This window comes from Rhinoderma darwinii, chromosome 7 (assembly GCF_050947455.1).
Source record: "Rhinoderma darwinii isolate aRhiDar2 chromosome 7, aRhiDar2.hap1, whole genome shotgun sequence".
Taxonomy (NCBI): Eukaryota; Metazoa; Chordata; class Amphibia; order Anura; family Rhinodermatidae; genus Rhinoderma; species Rhinoderma darwinii.
The window spans coordinates 60837861-60853758 of NC_134693.1; the positions used below are offsets into that span (position 1 = coordinate 60837861).

At 45.4% G+C, this 15898-nt stretch overlaps 1 protein-coding gene across 1 annotated transcript in view; it reads right to left on the reverse strand.

Moving 5' to 3' along the window:
• CDC73 (cell division cycle 73) overlaps window positions 1–14918 on the reverse strand; it is a 77770-nt gene extending 62852 nt beyond the window's left edge. The window contains exons 1-3 of the mRNA XM_075833432.1: window positions 14645–14918; window positions 6661–6766; window positions 2125–2194 (exon numbers count right to left, since the gene is read on the reverse strand). Of these exons, the coding sequence (XP_075689547.1) occupies window positions 2125–2194; window positions 6661–6766; window positions 14645–14775 (307 nt within the window). The 5' untranslated portion in view covers window positions 14776–14918. The remainder of the gene's footprint in view (window positions 1–2124; window positions 2195–6660; window positions 6767–14644) is intronic.
• Window positions 14919–15898: the final 980 nt, after the last annotated feature.

Below are 15898 nucleotides of genomic sequence, written 5' to 3' on the forward strand. Positions count from 1 at the left end.
ATTGTTGTGCATATAAATTTGTTTGCACAACCATTAGGTCAACTAAAGTATCCGAAAAAAAACATTTAAAAAAATCTATTTCCTGAAAGTCAGTTGGATTTATTTTTATGCCAGGGGCAGAGGTAAACGCAGGAATTTCAGGTGTGTAAGAGGTAGGCGGTAGCCATATGGGGTCACTGGTGCTGGGGTCACTGGTGCTGGGGTCACTTGTGCTGGGCTCATTCGGATCACTAGCCCTGCTTCGTTTCTGAGGGGGTTCCTCATCACTGGAGGAGGATAACACAAACTCAGATCCACCCTCACTGGCGCTATCTGTATCTGAACATAAAATGGCATATGCCTCCTCCACGCTAAATAGACGAGACATTACGAGTGTGTAATAACACTGCACTAACCCTGACGTGCAAAACTAAATTCCTGAACAGTATTACTAAATTACTAAAACTTTTTTTGTATTTTTTTTTTTTGTTTTTTTTTGTTTTTTTATATTTTTTTTATGAAGAACTAAAGGATAGGGCAGTAAAGAGGGCTGATGGGCACTAAAGGGGGCTAATATACTGATGGGCACTAAAGAAAAGTATTATATAGGTTTGATTGTTACTAGGGAGGACTGATGGGAACTATAATGAGCAGCAAAGGGGGCTGGTGGGCACTAAAGATTGCTGGTGGGCACTAAAATGGCTGGTGGGTACTAAAGATGGCTGGTGGGCACTGGAGAGGGCTGCTGGGCACTAAAGGGGGCTAATATACTGATGGGCACTAAAGAAGAGTATTATATAGGTTTGATTGTTACTAGGGAGGACTGATGGGCACTATAATGAGCAGCAAAGGGGGCTGGTGGGCACTAAAGATTGCTGGTGGGCACTAAAATGGCTGGTGGGTACTAAAGATGGCTGGTGGGCACTGGAGAGGGCTGCTGGGCCCTAATGGGCACTAAAGAATATTATTAGTTATATTCTGAGGGATGATGGGCACTATAAAGGGCAGATGGGAACTATAAAGGGCAGATGGGCACTATAAAGGGCAGATGGGCACTAAAAACGCTGTTTTTCCACTGTTTTCCACTGTAGTTCTGTCACTCTCCGATCTCCTCACAGTTCTCACAGAAATGAGGAGATCAGAGACGCTGACAGGAGCTTTCTCCGGTTTCCTACGTCATAGATAGCTGTCATTGGTCAGTCTCTAAAGACTGACCAATCACAGCAATCGCCGACATCGGGGCATGCAGATCTGTCCCCAGCACGGCAACAGAGGCGGTCAGCTATCACTGACAGCTGCCGCCATGTCGCTATCACTTTGTGATTTCACAGAGTGACAGTTTGATCCTTCGACGTAATAGTACGGCGAAGGTACGCTGGCATATGCGGCCAGCGACGTACTATTACGGCGAAGGTACGCAAGGGGTTAAATACCGTTACTAGTTTAACTCGGACATTCTGGTGACAGACTCCATTTAACCCCATCATGTACCTCACACATTAACCCAATGTTGCCCATTATGACTGAGCGAGGTACTTGATGGGATAACTTAGTATGATGATTATAACGGGAAATTGGGTTAATGTGCGAGGGAAATGAGGAGGTTAATTCACATGGCTGTGTTTGGTCCGTGATATACAGACCGTAGGTCGCCCGCATTTCCCGGACCTAACAGTTCAGGAAGCCGGGCTTCTAGCACCATAGTGATGTATGATGCTAGGAGTCCCTACCTACCCGCAGGAATACTGTCCAGTACTGTAATCAGGTTTTCAATATGGGGCGGTAGTCCGGCAGGGACTCTCAGCGTCATGTATGGGGGGCCCGGCTTCCTCAACAGTGTTCGGTCTGGGAAATGCGGACGACATACGGTCTGTATCTCACGGACTGTACTCAGCCATGTGAATAAGGCCTAATAGTAATTAACCCCATCACTTCCCCTCACATTAACACAAGTACTTCACACAGTCATAATGGTGTGCCTCATATAAAAAATAAAAAAAATGGAAGGACTATTTTTGTATATTTTTTTTTTTATTGTTGGCAAATTAATCATTTTGTTATCGAGTATCTCAATACTACTCTAAGCATCGGTATTGAAGCCCAAATTCTGGTATCGTGACAATCTTACCTCAAAATCTTACTTACATGTCTCCCCATTTAGGTAGGCAAGAAGGTCTTTTCTGTCAGGTCTTCTGACAACAGGAATGTTTTCTGTCTGAGGGGGGTGGGGGGGAAAAAAAGTGAAGTTCAAGAACAAAATAAAAGCTAAAAAAAATTAAATAATTTGTTCACTATGCTATTTAGTTCTTTTTTTGGCGGTATACCAGCCAGGCTTATGTAAACCTTAAGATACTTTTAGCATTTATATTGGAAGTTTTCCTGCCATACATGCTAAACATATATCAAAAAAACGTAGTGTGAACATCGCCTTACAGAGACATTTCAGCAGAACATTGATAAGCAACTAATCTAATTTACCATTTGTAGACAATTTTTAAAGACCAGAAAACCCATTTAAAAGGAGTTTTCCCATCAGGGACATTTATGACATATCCACAGGCTAGATCATAAACGTGAGACAGACGCGGGTCCCACACCTATCTCTAGAATGGGGCCCCCTAATCCCCGTTCTACCCTATTTTCGCTGCCGCTCGGCCACTTCACTGAGCTACGCTGTTTCCATAAGTTCCATACTAGTGAATGGCAGTTACGGAAGCAGCGTAGCATGCGAGCTACGATGTTTTTGTAACTACCATTCAGTTCTATGAGACTTCCGAAAACAGCGTAGCTCAGCTTCTTCATGGTTGGAAATCTACTGCTTCAGCCACAACACAGGAGGGGTAAAACGGGGTTTAGGGGGCCCCGTTCTAGAGAGGTGCGGGTCCCAGAGGTGGGACCCGCATCTGACATTTATGACATATCCTGCAAATACGTCAAAAGTCTCTGATAGGAAAACCACTTTAAAGAGACTGTCACCACATTATAAGTGCCCTATCGCCCACATAAGGAGATCGGCGCTATAATGTAGGTGACAGCAGTGCTTTTTATTTAGAAAAACAATCTATTTTTACCACGTTAGGAGCGATTTTAGCTTTGTGCTAATTAGTTTCTTAATGCCCACGTGGGCGTTGCGCAGAGGAGTGTATGACGCTGACCACGTGGGCGTTGCGCAGAGGAGTGTATGACGCTGACCACGTGGGCGTTGCGCAGAGGAGTGTACGACGCTGACCACGTGGGCGTTGTGCAGAGGAGTGTACGACGCTGACCACGTGAGTGTTGCGCAGAGGAGTGTACGACGCTGACCACGTGGGTGTTGCGCAGAGGAGTGTATGACGCTGACCACGTGGGCGTTACGCAGAGGAGTGTACGACGCTGACCACGTGGGCGTTGTGCAGAGGAGTGTACGACGCTGACCACGTGAGTGTTGCGCAGAGGAGTGTACGACGCTGACCACGTGGGTGTTGCGCAGAGGAGTGTATGACGCTGACCACGTGGGCGTTACGCAGAGGAGTGTATGACGCTGACCACGTGGGCGTTGCACAGAGGAGTGTATGACGCTGACCACGTGGGCGTTGCACAGAGGAGTGTATGACGCTGACCACGTAGGCGTTGTACAGAGGAGTGTATGACGCGGACCATGTGGGCGTTGTACAGGGGAGTGTATGATGCAGACCAATCAGCGTCATGCACTTCACATTCATTTAGTCAGCGCATAGTGACACTGTGTTGTTCACGATGTGCTGTCTTATACTGACACATTAACGTTACTGAAGTGTTAAGACAGTGAGTAGACATTTCTTCCAGCCAGGACGGGATGTCTATTCACAATCCCGGAACTTCGTTAACGTTTGTTTGGTACTTCCAGCAGAGCAAAGCGTAATCTCGCTGTAACCTATCATTTACAGCGAGATCTCACGAGATTACGCTTTGCTCTGCTGTAAGTACCAAACAAACGTTAACGAAGTTCCGGGATTGTGAACAGACATCCCGTCCTGGCTGGAAGGAATGTCTACTCACTGTCTTAACACTTCAGTAACGTTAATGTGTCAGTATAAGACAGCACATCGTGAACAACACAGTGTCACTATGCGCTGACTAAATGAATGTGGAGAAGTGCATGACGCTGATTGGTCACTGATTGGTCAGCGTCATACACTCCTCTGCACAACGCCCACTTGGTCTAAAGTAAAAACACGCCCACTTGGGCATTAAGAAACTAATTAGCATAAAACTAAAAATCGCTCCTAACGTGGTAAAAATAGATTGTTTTTCTAAATAAAAAGCACTGCTGTCACCTACATTATAGCGCTCATCTCCTTATGTGGGAGATTGTCACCACATTATAAGTGCCCTGAGTCTCTAAGCCATAATCTACAAAACCAACATATTGGGACAGAGTGGGGGAGAGAAAAACTGTATAAATGTTTAGAGCTGACAATCAGGTTGTGGTTTTCATTTATAAAAGGACTCTGAGAACTCGTCACTGCATCTGGTCATCAGAAAGTTTTCACTTCAGAGTTTAGAAGTCTCCCTTATTTCATTTCATAGCAGGATTATTTTCTCAAGAAACAGGCCAGATTTAAATATAAACAAGGCAGAGAACACAGACACGTGGAATATGGCAAAGGAAACAAAAGCATCCACCTAAATCAGGCAGCTGAAAAAAAAACACATCACATGGGTAGGAGTACAGATCTGTTCACACAGTGGATTTTCTCTATGCATTTCTTTCCCATCAGGTTTAGAAAACAAAAAAAAAAAAAAGATTTAAAGCTACGGTATGTATTTACTTCAATAGGCTTTTTGTACCATTAGAAGGCTGAATCTCTGTTCTATCGCATTTGAAAGCAGAATGGCATTTGCCTGCTACACTATTATACAATCCATAGACGGGAGAAAAAAAAAAAAAAAGGAAATATAACCGATAGTCAATCTGGTCTGTTAGGCTTTTGTTTCGATCGATCAGAAATGGAAGCCTTGATATCTGTGTTAACAGACTCTGATAAACGTACATGAAATATTACACAATAGCTGATTATAGATGGGCAATTAATCGAAAAAAAAAAGGAAACCGAAGTTCAGCGCAGGTAACCAATGTCATCTTGAGCATTTCGGTTGTTTTTTTTAACTATATCTGCGTCCTCGGGCCCACCACCAGGGAGCCACCGAGCACTGCCCAGCGGGCAGTGCCCGCCCCAACTGTATATAGAGATGGGGATTATCTAAAGGGTTGATGAGGTAATATACAGGGTTGAGGGTGATTATATAAAGGGACGATGGGGGTAATATACAGCGGCCCACCATGGGTAATATACAGCAGCCCACCATCATCCGTGTATCTACCATTGCAGCGGGCACCGTCTGCTCAACATGGCGCGTGTGTCGGAGTCTAAACAAGAAGCAAATGGGGTGGGCATCTAGGCGAAAAAAAAAAAATATGGGGCGGGCATTGGGGACACCATGGACCAATAGGATACCATAATGCCGGTATATGGCAGAAGCCCAGCGGAATCTGAAAATATGCGCAGAGTCACAGAGACCGGAGGAGCAGAGGGTTCTCCCCCACTAGTCATTGGAACGCGGTTAGGGGAGTATGAATTTTATTATTTTTATTAGGCGCTATTGGGGAAGCTATAGGGACATTATACTGTGTGTGGGGCAGCTATAGGGGCATTATACTATGTGGGGAGCACCGTACGTTTATGGGCGGTGTCGGGGGGTATATTATATACCGTAGTATGCAGAAGGTTCAGGTGATCTATATTAATTCAATGGCACAGCATGCAAATAGGGGGTGTGGCATACAAGAGGGACGTGGCCTAAAAACGTTCATTAATCGTAATCTAGGTTAAATGTTTAAATCAATCATGATATTGATTTAGGTCATAATCGCCCAGCCCAACCCAGGATGCATTGGTCTCCAATAGAAAAATGAAAAGCTCATGACAATGTAAAACGGATGCCATAATAGCCTATGGCTGATGGATTCCACTGTATGGCATTAGTCACAGTCTAACGTATATGTCAAGAGCTTTTCCTGATGTAAACCAGAAGTGTATGGCAAAAAATGTGATGTGAACGGGGCCTCACTTTTCCGTCGAAATATTTCAAAGGTCTCTAATTTTAGGAAATAGCCATCACCTAGGACATCAGTCCGACAGCTTAGGCAAAATCTAAAAACAATAAGACCCTACAACATGTGAAGGTAACTGTCAAACGTTTAGCTACACTAAGTCTTTGCATTTTGAGTGCAAACATCTGACATGTCAGAAGTTTGGATTGGTGGGGGACCGAGCACTGAGACCCCCACCAGTCTCTAGAACAAAGCAGCTGAAGCTTTCATGTGAGCGCTCAGCCGCTTCGTGCCTGTTCGGCTTTTTCTGGAAATAAATGTATCGGTGTATGGACTCAATAGAAAGTCTATGAGCTCGTACTCCGATACATCGGCTTTCCGGAAAAAGCAGAACAGAAACGAGGCAGCTGAGCGCTCACACGAACACTTCAGCTGCTTTGTTCTAGAGACTGGTGGGGGGGGGGGTCTCAGCGCTCGGACCCCCACCAATTCAAACTTCTGACATGTCACTAGGACATGTCAGAAGTTTGTCAAACGTTTAGCTACACTTTAAAAAGCAATAAACAATATTTAATGACATTTCAAACATAAAATGATGCAATACTTACTGCAGCTCGCCGGACATACACAGGATGGGAAAGATGGACATTGTTAAGCAAAAACAAGATCGAGTCAAGAGTGTAGTATTCTCTTGGCTGCCCTTCCTTTCCAGTCCTGTATGAAAAATATAAGTAAATTAAAAAGTAAGTAAAGTTTGCTTTGACAAGTTCTTACATGCTTCTTATGTCTATATCCTCATAATCACCCGAAAAATAACGGATTTCTCCTGTGAATTTCTATGCAGAAACGCACGTACATTAACTACATTGAGCTAACCAGCAGCTTCTCCAAGTGACGTCCGCATGAATAATGAACTCGCTGTAGATTATAAAATTCACTATGTGATTATTCCGTTCAGTTTTTTTCTGAAGCCCGTGGACAGGGCATAAAATACTAATTCATACAATGACGTCAGAATTGCTGTTCATAGTATCCAGATTTAAGCATAGAAGAGATGTGTAATGCCAGAGAAAAATCCCAACGTGTCAAGACCGAGAAAACTAATTTAAACTATTTCACTAATTCATTTATTAACATATGAACAATTGGGTTAAAATGTATATCATATCTGTGATCCCTAAACGTCTGATCAGTTGGGGTACAAATGCTGGGACCCTGAATACTCTCAAGAAACGCCTGCCCTAGCCCCAACAGAGAGTTGGCTGCCTATGTGCAGTCACTCTCTACTGCACTAGTTTCCATTCTAGCTTACTATAGCTATGTTCACACGGAGTAATTTGACGAGTTTTTTGATGCGGAAACCGCGTCACAAAACTTGTCAAAAACGGCCCAAAAATGCCTCCCATTGATTTCAATGGGTGGCGTCGGAGTCTTTTTCCCGCGAGCAGTAAAATTGCCTCGCGGGAAAAAGAAGCGACATGCCCTATCTTCAGGCGTTTCCGCCTCTGACCTCTCATTGACTTCAATGGGAGGCAGAGAAAGCGTATTTAATGGTGTTTTATGCCCGCCGCGCTCAATGGCCGCGGCCGAAAAACGCAGCGAAAATCGGCGTGCAGGGAGAGGAAAATCTGCCTCAAACTTCCAAACTGAATTTTGAGGCAGATATTCCTCCTGCAAAATACTCCGTGTGAACATAGCCTAAAAGCGCAAAGTTGGTAGTTCTACCCAAATGATCCAGTTTTCCTTTCAACTAGTTTTAATCGGTGTCTGTAAAAGAATTGCGGGCATCGCATTAAAATAAATGAATGATAGGTAAACCTGCCACATTCAGGGCATTTACTCGAAGGGCCACAAATCAAAATCAGATAGGGCCAGGACAGCGTTACATAGCTTGTTTACATGGCCATATTCGTGATTTCTGTTCCTTTACTGTCAAATAAGGCTTCGTTCACATCGGCGTCAGGGCTCCGTTCAGGCGTTCTGTCTGAGCTTTCCGTCAGGGGAACCCATGAACAGAACCCTGACTGAAACAAACGGAAACCATAGGTTCCCGTTTGCATCGCCATTGATTTCAATGGGGACGTATACGATGCAAATGATTTCTGTTTGCCTCCATCGTGCAAGGATTCCGTTGTTTTGACGGAATGAATAGCGTAGTCAACTGTGGTATTGATGCCATCAAAACGACGGATCCAGTGCACAACAGACACAAACGGAAACCACGGGCACCGGATCCGTCACCATAGAAATAAATGGTGAGGGAAACAGAAACCTCTGGTTTCCATCGGTGTCAGTTTACGTCTGCTCAGGGTTCCGTTCTGTCGGAAACCTCAGACGGAACGTCAGAACAGGACCGCAACGCAGATGTGAATAGAGCCTAACAGCAAATTTTCCAGGCATTTGTAGGTCAATCATTTTGTTAGTAACCAGCAGGCAACATAGGCTCTGTTCCCACCAGGGAAAATCTCTTGATATATGTCTTTAGCCCCTAGAAGACAATACCTATATTTACGTCCCTGCTGATGCCCCGGGGCAGCTAAAACATAAAATACAAGGCGCTCTTTAATGGCAGATTGCATCGTATAGCGCTTTGCGATTAGAGATCGGGCTGACAGAGAGCGGAACGTATCAGCTTCACCACAAAAAAAAAAAAAAAAAAGAAAAAATACAGTGCTCAAAGTGAGCGTTGTTTACCATTTGAACTGTTGTCATGGAAACCTGTGTTGTCGCAATGACATCACAGACCTGTAACTCTCACATAGGGGAGAGTTGAATGCTGGAAGGACACGATCTGTGTCCTCCCAGCATTGCGCTGTATGCAGATCCCGGCTAATAGTGAGCTAATGGTCAGCAGGCATTAGATTATGTTATCCTAGCTCCCTCCAAACCCAAGGGAAAAAGCACAAAAAATAAATAAAAAGCATGGGAAAAAAAAATAAATTCTAACCCTGAGCCTCAACCCACCCACAGCACCAAGGGCCATCCTCTGTGACAAGGGCACAATTTACATGCACCCATATATCATTAAAGAGTCCTCATCACAGAATAGATTTTATATCAAATCCACACAAATTATTACCTGCCTCCCAAGCCCTGACCCTATCTGCTCTTAAAGAGAACCTTTCACCTCCCCAAACACGTGCAGCATGTTATAGGAAAGGCTTCACAAACCCGGTCTCGCGTAAAATTATTTTTCTAACTCCCTCCGTTATTTACATATCGGTGCCGTTATATTTGGCACCCGATATGTAAATAAGCCCCTGAACAGTCAATGGGGCGTTTCTAACTAACTAAAAGGCAAGGGGCGTGATGTCTCCGCTCTGACACTGTCCAATCAGCTGCGGACAGTGTCAGGGCGGCTTGCGCTGTGTTCCCTCCCATGAGAACACACAAACTTGGTGGTTGTGCTGCAGATAGCGTGGGCGCACACGTACACGCGCACGGCCGTTGGCGCGCATGGCCGTTTGCGCGCACTTCGACGGATGTAAGTAGATCTCCTCCTCGTCTACTTCTCCTTGTCTCTGCTTCTCGTTCCGTGGCGGCGGGAGTGGTGACATCGATATGCGAGCAAACGGCCGTGCTTGCATGCGTGAGGGCACGCGCACGCTATCTGCAGCACAAACACCAAGTCTGTGTGTGTTCTCGCAGGAGGGAACACAGTGCAAGCCGCCAGGACACTGTCCGCAGCTGATTGGACAATGTCAGAGCGGAGACATCACGCCCCCTTGTCTTTTAGTTAGTTAGAAACGCCCCATTGACTGTTCAGGGGCTTATTTATATATCGGGCGCCAAATAGAACAGCTTCGATATGTAAACAACGGAGGGAGTTAGAAAAATAATTTTACGCGAGAAAGGGTTTGTGAAGCCTTTCCTATAACATGCTGCACATTTTTGGGGAGGTGAAAGGTTCTCTTAAAGCCTACAATAAAAGTTTCTGCACACAAGTGCTTTGTACACGTTTACAGATCCCCTATACCATCTAATTGCAGGTGGTGAACTAGAAAAAAATAGAGACCTGTGTTCCCGGGTGTTAGGCCCCATGCACACGACCGTATGTTCATCTATCCCGAAATACTGTTCAGAAATACTGTCCGTATTTCAGCCGTATATACGGAAGGGTGTCCGTAAATATGGTCCATATTGCATTCGTAAGTACAAATCCGTATAAAAAAAAGAAAAAAAAAAAAGAAGAAGAGGGAGGATGCAAATGATGTCACCAGCATATTGCAGAGCAACGCTTCCGTAAATACGGACGGTTTATGGATGCACATCCGTAGCCATCCGCATTTACGAAAGCTCCCATAGACTTCTATGGGACAGTCCTTGCCGTAATTACTGACAAGAATAAGACAGGTTCTATAATGGTTTCAGCACGGACACCCATCAGTAAAAATACTGACAGGTGTCCGCGGCCAATAGAAATAAATGGGTCCGTAATTACGGTCAGTAATAACTGATGAAAAATACTGGTCGTGTGCATGAGGCCTTAGAGGCCCCATGCACACGACCGTAAAAAAAAAACAAAAAAAATTCTTAGGCCCCATGCACATGACCGTGTTTTTGGGCCCATACACACTATCCGTGTTTTCACGGGTCTCCGCATGTCCGCAAATCCGTGCCGCAGAAACTCAGGACATGTCTTATTACGGGCCGCAAATTCGATGCGGACATGCCAATAGAAGTCAATGGGCCCGTGGAAATTGCGGATACACCTCCGTGTGTCATCCGCAGTTTGCGGATTTGCGGAAATGTTGCTAGGCGACGACCGGGAATGAGTTATGTCGTCATCCTGTTTTACCTAGGCTTTTTTTTTTTCATCCGCATTTTGCGGATTACATACGGATGAACTGCGGATTACATACGGATGAACTGCGGATTACATATGGATGAACTGCGGATTACATTTCACGGAACACGGTCCTGGAATTTGCGGACCAGAAATACACTACGGTCGTGTGCATGAAGCCTAATTGCGGAGCGCAATAAGGTCCGCAATTACAGACCCACACGGTTCTATTGGCCACGGACACCCTTCCGTAGTGCTACGGAAGGGTGTCCGTGCCGTAGAACCTTGCCGGGAATTATGGGGCATGTCCTACTTTTTGATTTTTACGGGCCGTGCTCCCATACTTTGTATGTAAAATGTGGCCCGCGGCAGCCGACCGTGCTCGCAATCGCAGGCCGTGATTACAGGCACGACCTGAGAGTGAAGGCCTGAGAGTGAAGATGCGGGTTGTGCAAACTACATGTATTTGTTATGGTTAAACAGAGACGATTATTTTGCAGATAAAAAGCTATAGAAACCTTTGAAAGGCTCTTTTTATATAAAAAGGTGGTTTGTTTGTTTGGGGCAAATTGTACAAATAATTTTTTATAAAATGTATTTGTATTTATTTATTTTTTAGATACAGCTGCTCTGTAGTCTCAAGTAATAAAAGTCAATGCGGCTGCGTTGTGACCAGTAGGTTGGCGCAAAACAGTTGCAAGAAATCCAAACCTGCTGGATTTCTTGCGACTGTCGTGTCGCGTTAACTTGCGGGTTGCAACGCAACTTGCGATGCAGGCAGCGGGACACAGCGATCTTGGGTCGTGCGACCTGTGTTGTAGCCAAAGTTCCTGAGTAGCCCTAGCTTCAGTGTCCAGATGCATGCTACTTGTAACCGGGTTGCAGGGATTTCTCCAGCTACGATATAGATAAAAATATACCTATAATACTTTCTTCACTAGAACAGTGTGTGTGTGTATATCCAAGAATAAAACTTAAAGGGGTTTTCCTATCCCAGAAAGTGGTAGCACATCGACACATAGCGTTGCAGTCCCACCCGACGTGCAGGGCACACAGCTCTATTCAGGTGGATGTGGCCGTGCTGCAGTCCCCTGTACAGCAGGTGGCCGGGAGCGCCGCTCTGAAGGTGCCGCAATACTAGCAGCACAAAAACACCAGCCCACTGCAGGTAGGGAGAGAGACAATTGGTTGGCAATAGTCTTAGGTCTTTAATAAGCAGCCTGGAGGAGATTCAGTGACAACCGCAGAATACACAGGGCTCCGAACATTTGGTGCATTCCTGCATCGTTGATATGCTAACAGCCCAGGCACAATGTCTGATATTTCATTACCCAGAAGACAAAGTGACAACACAAACAAAAGGTGAGAATTACAGCAGAAGAGGCAGGAAACTTCAGGCTTTCAGGAATTGTTTGCTCATTTGAATGCGGTGTTTAAGGGATCAGAACTTTATTTTCTCTTTTTTCAGCGCATTACGATCGCAATAGAGATACATTTAGACTAAACTCCACAGGACCAACGCAGCTCTGCCAACAGTTTGGTGGGCACATTAAAACGGCACCATTAACCCCTTTGATGAAGCAGCGAGTTTTTGCCTAAAGACACCAGTAGTCTTCATCGCTGCATTTCAAGAGCCATAACTTTTGTGAAGGCTTGTTTATGGCAGCACAAGTTGTATTTTTAATGCCTGCTTCACATCACATTTTGGCCCTGTGTTTAGCGAGTACATCGGGAAAGCTCCGCATTTCACAGACCGAACACAGTTCAGTGATTTGGAGTTCCCAGCATCAGAGTTATATATGACTGTAATCATGTTTTCAGTACGGGACAGTATTTCCGCGGGGAGGCAGGGACTCCGAGCATCATACATAACTGATGCTGGGAACTCCAGCTCCCTGAACGGTGTTTAGTCCGGGAAAAGCGGCCGATATACAGTCCGTATATCACGGACCAAACGCTGCCGTGTGCCTCTGACTCACATTCATGACAGACATGGGGGCCTTTTTTAAAGCTCCCTACTCCTATGGAAACCTATTGGCACCCCGTGATCTTGTTGTGGGGGTGCCAATGGGCTGACAGAGGGCGTTCTCTTCCCTCTGTCAAACGCCTTAGATGCTGCGGTCATTATGACTGCAGCATCTAGACTGTGAAACACCCGAAAACTGAGCTATTTCGGATCTTGGCTGTCACAGCGGACACCTGCTGCGGATGGCAGTGGCTTAGTTTACAAGTCTGCACCATGCGACTTCCGAACATTTACAGCACAGTGCAGGAATTTATAGCTTTTGGAATGCAAAGGGGACCTAAAAAAATTGCTGCATCCTTAAAGCGGATCGGTCATCGGACTATGCTTCCCTAGCTAGGCAAGGGCAGCATAGTACTGGAAGAGGTCCATTGCCCTGTTAGCCAAAATGGCACAGAATAATAATATGAAGGATCAGAGGATGCACTGGACACAGTTTTGAGTCCTGTGTATTCATGAGGGGAGCGTTCCCTCCGCCTCGGTTATGGACGGCAGGCCGACGTGTATCACTGAAGAAGGCGGGGGGAGCGCTCCAACCTCATAGCTATGTATCTGGTATATTCTCTGATCGCTCTTATTAGCCAAACACCACACTATTTTTTGTGCCGTTTTGGCTGATCCGAGACCGGACCTGTCCCCACACTATGCTGCTCTTACCTAGGGCAGAATAGTCTGATGCTCTAAGACCCAAACTAGGCCACGTCCTTAAAAGAGGTCTGATTGGCAGCTACGGGCAACAAGACCACAACTATGTCATCAGAAGTGGTGTATTGCCCTCATTACTAAAGTCCCCAATAGTAGATCTCAGGGACTGTAGGTAGAAGGAGCGCGGTTTGTTTATATAACGTCCGGCCACAGATGCATACACATACTCTCCCCTGGGAACGCTGTATTCGCAGTCCCCGAGATTGGTCAAAAGCAGGCGACATTGAACATATAAGTGTATGCCGCACTCACCTCAACTAGTCTGGCCTATATACAGCCACGAAAGCCATATCTACATCAGCTTGTTAAAAGGGTATTTTAAAATTGCTGCGTGATCCTACATCTGCGGTACATCTACCCCAGAAACGGTTGTAATAGCAAATACAATAGCGTGCCACGTACGGATACAGATCTGTTACTGCGGTAGTTTTTTTTTAAAAAACACTATGGCGAAGGAAAGCGGAGCGGTCCATATACCGTAGATTCAGCTCCTTTTTCAAAGACCTGCTGGCAAATGAACATAGTGGCCGGATTTGTTGCCATGGGCAACTGCCCCACATTTAGCACTAGTTTTGATAACTCTTCCCCAATGACACCAGCTGTTACCACGGTTCTCCATTTGTGCTACCTGTCGGGGAGGAAGACATTCAGTGTACTTGCTCTCAGATAAGCAGCCATAGTAAATCTCCAGCTTGGTCATCTACAGGCAGGACCAATAACACAACGAGTGATAGATTAGAGAAATCAACCGAGAGCCTCATCTGACCGTCATCTTAGCACTATCCTACACAATCCATAGAAGTCAATGGAAACGACACTACCAAAACAAGTTGTGCAACTCATATATAGGACCCTTCCGGTGACTGTCCAGCGGACTACAGAAGAAAGCAGCACAGAAACAATTTCCTATTAGCCCGTAAAGGACACATAAGTAACCAGTGCAAATCAATACACCCAACAGGCTAAGTACAGAGACGGGAACACAACTTCACCTGTACTTTACAATTACAAACCACATGTCACAGCCATCACTATTTCCACAGACGTAGCGCCTTCTCTGCCGTCCGCCATCACTCACCCCCAGATAACATAGTTGGTCTTGACGTTCTTCGGCCAAGAAAACTCTCCGAATATAACTTCATCTCCCTTGACGTTAATTTCCTTCTTCTGGATGTTGTACTGACGCAGAACGCTCAGCACGTCCGCCATCTTCTCCTCCTCCTCCTGACTGCTTCGGCCGCATCAAGGACCCCACCAGAAGAGCAGACTGAGGAAAGCGCCTGATTCGTCCCTGGTGAGGACCCAAGTACAAGAGCTGTTCTGCGCAATGCCTGTAGCTGCAAGCACTCGGACAACATAGGCGACTTAGGAAAAGCCTGATTTCGAGCATCTGCAATGCGCATGCGTAATAGGTGCACTTTTGTTGCAGATTTGTTCTATGCTGCAATGTTTCGGTTTTTCTGTGTTTACAACTTTTTGAGATTTCTCTTTTAATTTTGTAGAATGTTAATACTTGTGCAGAGAACTTTCAGACTATCTTTATTGAAATGGAAGAATTTTCAAAGGCAAAGCTGCTGTTTAGTAACACTTCCTGGTTTCTTTAATGTAAACATTTAGAAAGACCGTGTACTAACCAATCAGACTTTAGCTGTCATTTTACTAGTGGAGATTGGAAAATAAAATCAATGATCTGATTGGTTGCTATGGGCAACTCTTCTGCCTCTTGACCACTCTTGTGCTCTACTGTAGTGGGCTGTGGGCAAGTGGTTCATCATACCTCCCAACTTCCAAGTATGACAAAGAGGGACAACCGATGTCATGCGCGTCGAAAAAAAATTTCTTTTAAACCACGCCTCCAATCCCCACCCATACACACCTGGTTCAGCCCACACAGCGCCCATAGTGCCTCCCACACAGTATAATACCAAATAGCTGCCCCCACACAGTATAATGCCCTCTAGCTGCCGCCATACAGCATAATGCCCCCATAGATGCACCCATACAGCATAATGCCCACATAGATTCTTCCATACTGTATAATGCCCACACAGAGGCCCCCATACAGTATAATGCCCACACAGATTTTTCCATACTGTATAATGTCCACACAGATGCCTCCATACATCATAATGCCGAATAGATGCTCGTATACGGCATAATGCCCCTATAGCTGCCCCCATACACCATAATGCCCCCATACATTATAATGCCCCCATACAGTATAATCCCCCTTAGCTGCCACCATACACTATAATTCCCCCACAGCTGCCCCATAAAGTATAATGCCCCTATAGCTTCCCCCATACTGTATAATGCCCCATACCTGCCCCCA